This window comes from Plasmodium cynomolgi, chromosome 9 (genome assembly GCF_000321355.1).
Source record: "Plasmodium cynomolgi strain B DNA, chromosome 9, whole genome shotgun sequence".
NCBI classification, from domain to species: domain Eukaryota; phylum Apicomplexa; class Aconoidasida; order Haemosporida; family Plasmodiidae; genus Plasmodium; species Plasmodium cynomolgi.
The window spans coordinates 692454-700429 of NC_020402.1; the positions used below are offsets into that span (position 1 = coordinate 692454).

Consider the following 7976-nt stretch of genomic DNA (forward strand, 5'->3'; position numbering starts at 1 on the left):
ATAATCACGTTAGGGATGCCTTTTCTCGTTAGCGATATAAAAGCCCCCTAATACGCTGCTTCCCCTTTTTTACTTCCCACTCTGTAATTGCGTAAAGGCGCAAACACAGATACGGAACGTAACACTCCCTTCACCCACCCACCCCCAAAAAAAAAAAAAGGTACCCACGAAATGGCGAAGAAAAAAAAACAAATACATGTAAACATAATTGACCTGCAAAAGTACTATCAGAAAGATGATCTCATAATTGATGCCAAGCTACCTGAACCCAATAAAGGAGACGAGAGAAGGAAGAAAATTTTTGAGCAGAATGAGTTTGTTCAGAATATTGAATGGCGGGTTCTAGATGCAGATAGCCAAAATAACAAGGGAAATGAACATCCTAATCGGAGAGATGATAACAGGAATAGGAATGCCCCATTTGATAGAGGCCATGGGAGGAAGGGGGAGTTCTCCCCCCACGGGGGTCAGAGGAGCAAGAGTAGGCAGAACGGCCCTGGTGGCGACGAAGACGATGACGTAGACTTCTCCAACCTTAGAAGCAAGAGAGACGAGGGTGTAGACTTCCCCAACCGTAGAAGCAAGAGAGACGAAGATGCAGACTTTACCACTCTGCGTAACAAGCGCGACGACGACGTCGACTTTGCCAACCTGCGTAACAAGCGAGACGACGACGTCGACTTTCACCACCCTTAGAAGCAAGCGAGACGACGACGTCGACTTCGCCAACGTGAGAGCCAAACGGAACGACGACGTCGACTTTGCTAATCTGAGAAGCAAGCGGGACGACGATGCCGACTTCGCCAACGTGAGAGCCAAACGGGACGAAGACGTCGACTTCGCTAATCTTAGAAGTAGGAAAGATGACGACGCGAAAAGGGAAAAGGCGTCGGCCAGCGAGAAGCCGTACCATCTTAAACGACTAGAGGAACTGAGGAAACGGAAAAAGCTACAGGAGAAGGCCAAGGACAGCCCGATGGCCAGCCGCCCCAACGGGGATATCCATTCTGAGCACCAGGAGGAGGAGGAGAAGGAGAAGAAGCCCGAGGAAAGGGCTAAGACAGAGGCGGACGAGGAAAGGGCCAAAATAGAGGCGGAGGAAAGGACCAAAAAGGAAGCGGAAGAAAAGGCCAAAAAGGAGGCTGAACAAAAGGCCAAAAAGGAAGCGGAAGAAAAGGCCAAAAAAGAAGCGGAAGAAAAGGCCAAAAAGGAGGCTGAACAAAAGGCAAAAAAAGAAGCGGAAGAAAAGGCCAAGAAGGAGAAAGAAGCGAAGGATGCGCAGGGTAAAGACACCGAAGAGACCGCCCCGGACGCCGCAAAGGACGCGAAGGACGCGGACGCCGCGAAGCAGCCCAGCCCTGCTGACGTCGCCAAACCGGCCGACCAAGCGGGCGAGGGGACGCCAAAGAAGAAGTTCGTGCCGAAGAGAGTCATAATGTACCAGCTGGAGCAGAAGGAGAAGGAGGAGAGGAATCAGAAGCTACTAGAGGAACAGAAAAAGCAGAGGGAGATGAAGTTGCAGCTCCTTAAGAGCAGAAGCCAGGGGTCGTCAACGTTTATACCCACGGCGAAGCTGTTGCACATGGAAGCCCAAAAGGAGGGAAGACAAAATGAAGCCAAGAAGGAGGTGCTCGGTGGAACAGAAGAAGGCTCCAAGGGAGCAGCCACCCCCAGGAAAGCAGAATTCCCCAGTAAAGCGGAATTCCCCAGTAAAGCGGAATTCCCCAGTAAAGCGGAATCCCTCAGGAAAGCGGAATCCCTCTGGAAAGCAGAACCCCCCAGTAAAGCGGAACCCCCCAGCAAAGCAGACACGATGGTACTTGAGGGCACTCCCCAAAAAGTAGGCACCGTAGGAGGTAGCCCCCCCAAAATGAGATCCACCAATGAACAAAGGAAAAGCGCCATGCTGATTAAACGAACCAATCACATAGAACAAAAGAATGTAAAGAGCATAATCGAAGAAATTGCAGAAAAAACAGAAAATGCAAAAATTGTAGAAAAAATGGACATCGAGGAAGTCACGAAGAAGAGACGAGAAGAGTTGTATAAAAAGCAACTCGATAAAATTACCAAAAGAAATGAAGAAAATGAAAAATATAATAATATATACAAGCATAACTTGGATAGTATTAAGCTCTTTTACGTGGAAGTAAAGAATAAAATTCAGCAGGATCACTCCATCAGTCAAGAAGAATGCGTAGATTTATGTTCCCCCCTCAAGACGGACGAATGTACGTGTGAATGTGGGTGTGGGCATTTGGGTATTCCTTTCTTGGGTGCATCGTTGTGTAGCGGCGCCGCTCGGGGAGCACGCTTTTCCATTTTGCTGTCCCATTTTGCGTCTGCCTCCCCATTTTGCCGCTGCCTCCCCATTTTGCCGCTGCCTCCCCATTTTGCGTCTGCCTTCCCATTTTGCCGCTGCTTTCCCATTTTGCGTCTGCCTTCCCATTTTGCCGCTGCTTTCCCATTTTGCGTCTGCCTTCCCATTTTGCCGCTGCTTTCCCATTTTGCCGCTTCCTCCCCCCCCTGCAGGCAACTACCTGGAGAGCCACGTGCCCCTCTTCGTGACGATAACCGTTTTTATTTTAAGCCTTCCCCAGAAGTGTGCGGACGAGGTGTACCTGAAGAAGGCGGCCAATTTGAGGCTTCTGTTTCTTTACCTGAAGCAGGTACTTCGCGTGGGCAGCTCCCCTCACGGGGGCCCTACACATGGGGAACCCCTCCCCCCCCCTGTTTGTTACGCCTTCTTCCATTTGGCATCTCCTTCCCAACCGGCATCTCTTTTTTTCCCACCCCCCCCGCAGAGCAGCAAAATTGAGAACCACGACGAATACATCCTAAACGACGTCGTAAAAATTTGTGATGGTAAGGATGGCCCATGGCCGATCCCGACATGCCGAGTTGGCACGTGGGCATGCAGCCACTCCATTTATGCAGCCACTCCGTTTATGCAGCCACTCCATTTATGCAGCCACTCCGTTTATGCAGCCACTCCATTTATGCAGCCACTCCATTTATGCAGCGTTATGGAACATACACCTGGTTGTTCCTTTGCGCAACGGTGCTCTTAAATGTGCATGCATATATACACAAACGGTTGTCGATTTACGCACGCCCCTCTTCCTCCTGCCTCTCCCCCTAACAGAACTGAAGTACCCGCACCTGTCTGAGGAGACCTCCCTGGTGGAAGCTGCCTTCGACGCGCTTCTCTTCTCCGGCCTTATCTCCAAGGGGTCATTTGTGAAGGTAGGGACCGGCGCGGCCCGATGCCCCATGTGCCAGCACCAGCAGAGATGTACATGCGTGCATGCATATGTATATGTACATTATATATATATGTATATTATATATATATTTTTTTTCTTCTTTTTTTTTTTCTTTTTTCTCCCCCCCTGTAGTGGTTTGACGAGGACAACTCCGACTCGGAGCTGAAAAGCAAAGCCATGCTGCAGGTGAGTCATCGCGGGTGCACACAGGAGTGCCTACAACAGGGGCCACCCACCAACGCAATCGCGGAATGCAATCGCGGAACGCAAGCGCGGGGGTACTGTCTCCCGATATGCACCTCACTTCACTACCGCAAAAAAAGTGTGAAGTGACTCCATGGGACGACGAACAACAACGCAGAGCGAAAGAAAAACGAATCGCTTAGCACACAAAAAGATTTTTCATCAAAAAATAAAAACGAATGATTTAATGATGAAGAAACAAAGGCATGTGCTCACAGCTGAAGAACGCTTCCACTCCGCATGCGGGGTGGCCTAGCATGTGTGTACACGTCTGTGCTGTACGTACACCCTGCGCGAATGCAATCTTTTTTTTCCGCTTGTTCACTCCCATTTCATTAATGCAAACGATTCGATTCGCTTATGTTCTTCCCCCTCTCTGTGCAGCTGATCTACTGGCACAAATGGCTCACCGAGGAAGAGCCGCAGGATGTAGAAGAAGAAGAAGAGGCAGAACTGGAGATGGAAGAAGCGGAGGATGCGGAAGCTAAAAATGAAGACGACATACAGGAGAACCTCCCAAAGAGTTATTTGTTCAAAAAGATAAAAAAGAAAATATTCTGAGATTTTAAAAAATATATTTTTTGCATTTTTTGTACCTACCCCACAGCGCTTGCGCGTTGCATTTGCGCCTCCATTTGTATGTCATCACCCGTTTCCGCCTCCCCACGTTCATCCGGCGGATGTGCCGAGGATATCGGGAGTAGTATTCCCCACGTTTATTCGGCGGATGTGCCGAGGGTATCGGGAGTAGTATTCCCCACGTTTATCACCTCGTTCACTTCATTTACTTCGCCACTTCCACCTCGCCCTTCGGCGGCACCCCTCACGCGTTGCGTTTTTGCCTCTGCTGACCCGCCTCTCCCCTTCCACCTCTTTTTTCTCCCCCTCCCTCTCCTCCAATTTTTTCCCATTTTAAATTATGGCATTTAAAAAAACTTTAATTAATTATTATTTTAAACTCGAATGTGTTTCATAATTTTATCAGTTTGATCGATTGCTCGGGACTAGCGACATAGGGGACAGATTATCCCTACGGGTGAATGACGGGAGGTCCTTTTGAGAAACACCGCGTCATATGGTATAATATACTTATGCTGTTGTGCACAGTGGGGGTGGGGATTACGGTGCACCTTGTTAAGAGGTACTAACTATACATGCGTTATCCGAAGTGGCGTTATTTTTTACTCCCCCTTTTTGCAAGTATTAACCTCGTGGGGTGAGTACACCCAGCTGTGCTCCGCCCACAAAGAACTGCAAAACGCGGCTTATTGAGAAGGGAGCGAAACGGGCAAAGCGGGGAAGAAGCGCTCATATGATATGCGACTCGCGCATGCTCTCTTTCTCCGTTGGTACGGCAAAAAAGCAGCAAGCCGCATGCGGTGTATCCATCATGCACATGCCTCCGGAAGGGGTAACAAAATGGGAGAGAGAGAGAGAGAGAAAGAGAGGGAAAGAGAGAGAGCGCACGCCACGTCACAGTTTTGTCTGTCATAGGGCCGCATAGCGGAGTGGTGCCAGCTCGCCAATTTCAGCGGCACGTGAAATCAATTCAGAGAGGGTTTTTTTTTCCCTCCTTCCTACAGTGCACCTTTTTTTGCGGCAACGATTGTAAAACAGCGTCTCCTCAGGATTTGCGAAGTGAGGAATCAACATGTTAATCTCGGCCCACGGCTGCGACTTCGCGGGTTAAGCACGCACGACGTCATTTTTGCGAAAGGATTTTTTAACTTTAATTTTTCCATCGAGCACTCGGTTTTTATCGCATTTTTATTTTGCAGTTTTCACGTTACTTTTTGTACCCCCCCATTTTTTACTTTCCCATTTTTACTTCCCCTTATTTACTTCCCCATTTTTTATCTTCCCTTTTTTACTTCCCCTTATTTACTCCCCTTATTTACTCCCCTTATTTACTTCCCCTTTTTTACTTCCCCTTGGAGCATACCGCGCATCGGCGGCATTTCTCACCTGACACCTTCCACGCGACCACACCTGCGCATTGCCGCAACGCGAAGTTTTCTTTGGGCCTTAAAAAGAAGGAAGCCCCACGTGCAAGCCTATCTACATTCCCTGAGTACCAAAATGACGACATACACGTTGGTTCTACTAAGGCATGGTATGTTTTAAAAAGGAGAAAAAAAAAAAAAAAAAAAAAAAAAAAAACCGTAGGATGAGGTGCGGCGGCTCAACATGGGGATGCAATTTAATTTTTCTTTTTTTTCCTTTTTTTGCCCCCCGTTTCTTCGCGGGGAATGGCTCCCATGTATAGTTTCCACAGGGGGCCCCCATTTACATGCCCATACACCAACTGTTTAACCCGTCCGCACACACTGGGCTTCTTCCCCCTTAGGTGAAAGCACTTGGAACAAGGATAATAAGTTCACCGGCTGGACGGATGTGCCCCTGAGTGAACAAGGAGAGCAGGAGGCCATGTAAGTTATAAAAGCTGAGGAAAGGAAAAGTAACCCCTCCAGAAAAGTGGGGAGCGTCGCGATGAGAGCAGTGAGAGAGCATAGACGCTACATCAGCTGTTGAGGTGCTTCCATTTCGATGGCTATTCTGAGTTTTACCGCGTACCGCTACTCTTCTATACCGCGTACCGCTACTCTTCTACACCACGTACCGCTACTCTCCTACACCACGTACCACTACACTTCTGTACCGCTTACCGCCCCCCTACAGAGCCGCCGGAAACTACCTGAAGGAGAAAAACTTCCGCTTCGACGTGGTGTACACGTCGGTGCTGAAGAGAGCCATCACCACCACATGGAATGTGCTCAAGACAGGAGACATGCTACACGTCCCAGTTTTTAAAACATGGAGACTAAATGAAAGGCATTACGGATCCCTACAAGGACTCAACAAATCGGAGACGGCAAAAAAATACGGAGAGGAACAAGTAAAAATATGGAGAAGATCCTATGATATCCCTCCTCCAAAATTGGACAAAGAAGATAGTAGGTGGCCAGGACATAGTGTCGTTTACAAAAATATCCCAAAAGATGTTCTACCCTTTACAGAGTGTTTGAAAGATACTGTTGAAAGAGTTTTGCCCCTCTGGTTTGATCACATAGCACCTGATATTATGGCAAATAAAAAGGTCCTTGTGTCAGCACATGGAAATAGCTTAAGAGGGTTAGTCAAACATTTAGATAACTTAACTGAAGCAGATGTGTTAGAGCTGAACATTCCAACTGGGGTTCCCCTAGTCTACGAGTTGGATGAAAATCTGAAGCCTATTAAACACTACTACCTGTTGGACAGTGAGGAACTCAAGAAGAAAATGGACGAAGTGGCAAACCAGGGGAAGGCCAAATGAGGGGCGGAGGGGCCAAAACTGGTGGAGGCGGCAGAGAAGTGCATCACAGAAAAGGAAAGAACCAGGAGTAGTTCGCTACACGTGGCGCTACATGTGGAACCTGCTCGACGGCGCGACGTTTGCATAGAGCTCTCCCACCCCGCGATTTGATGGCGTGTGCGCAGTCGGCAGGTTAGCGCGCGGCCCCTGTTAGCCCCGAACCGAGGCATATAACGAGACGACCATACGGTCATATAGAGACAATCAGAACGATGAGCAAATAATCAGTGCGCGATCGCTCCGCGGTGGCGCTTTGACTGCGTTGTACCCACCTCCTTCCTGTGTTCATCCGAACAGAGAGAGGGGAGGGGTGATGCGGGGAAAAAGTTCAGCTGACATGCGTGCAGCTAGCTTTCCTCGCGTACATACGACGAGCATGCCACCGTAACGTTGCACAAGTACCTCCCCCCCCCACGAACGCCTTTTTCTCCACGTGGGTATCACTAGCATACACTAGAAAATCTTTTCTGCTTATAAACATGTACGTTACTCAAAATTGCCTGAAAGGAATTAAAAACTAACTCGAAAGATAAAACTGTATAAGGAGAGCGCATCCCCGTTAAGCGTTTCGAAATGGACTGTCCGGCACGTGCGTGAACGGGAGTGCCATTTTAAAGGTGGTCGTCTCCGCTGGAACAAATGGACACTTGTGTGCACTTACACACAGCACGCAATTCGAGTCCTGTAGCAGACCGTTCGGCTGCTTCGCCATTTTAAAATATCTTTCCTCCATCGCGCGAGTTAAGCGGCATGTGCCACGCGCAAAAAAAAGGGAACAGGAAAAAAAGTGGGAAGAAAGTACAGAGCTGGAGGGGAGGAGGCAATCTCCGCTTGGCCTCACCTCAGTTGCGCAATTTTGCTTTTATCTTTAACACCTTTCCGTACCTTTTTGTTGCTACACTTTTGCTACGTTTCGCCAAGCGCGGAGGAAAAACATTCACCGGGGTCGCCCTTCCCCCCCCCAAGGGGTAATGGTAACGCTTGCCACATTTCTCTCACGCGTACTATCCCAAACTTTAATATAAATCCACACGGCCGTTCTTTCACATCAAGTGAAAGAAAACATCTCACTATTTACAATCTTTGTGTGTCCATTACACTTGCTTTTTTTT

At 48.6% G+C, this 7976-nt stretch overlaps 2 protein-coding genes across 2 annotated transcripts; both read left to right on the forward strand.

Annotated features, from left to right (window-relative positions):
• Positions 1-171: 171 nt before the first annotated feature.
• Positions 172-4070, forward strand: PCYB_092610 (hypothetical protein; the record flags this gene model as incomplete). Its single annotated transcript, XM_004222374.1, has 7 exons — positions 172-556; positions 579-2231; positions 2533-2669; positions 2805-2865; positions 3146-3246; positions 3399-3452; positions 3894-4070. The coding sequence occupies 7 exons, from the start codon at positions 172-174 to the stop codon at positions 4068-4070; spliced, it is 2568 nt and encodes an 855-aa protein (XP_004222422.1).
• Positions 4071-5375: 1305 nt separating this feature from the next.
• Positions 5376-6825, forward strand: PCYB_092620 (2,3-bisphosphoglycerate-dependent phosphoglycerate mutase; the record flags this gene model as incomplete). The annotated part of the gene is made up of 3 exons (XM_004222375.1): positions 5376-5622; positions 5857-5938; positions 6189-6825. Coding segments are annotated over 3 exons (966 nt in total), but the record flags the coding sequence as incomplete, so codon positions are not given.
• Between the last annotated feature and the right edge of the window lie 1151 nt (positions 6826-7976).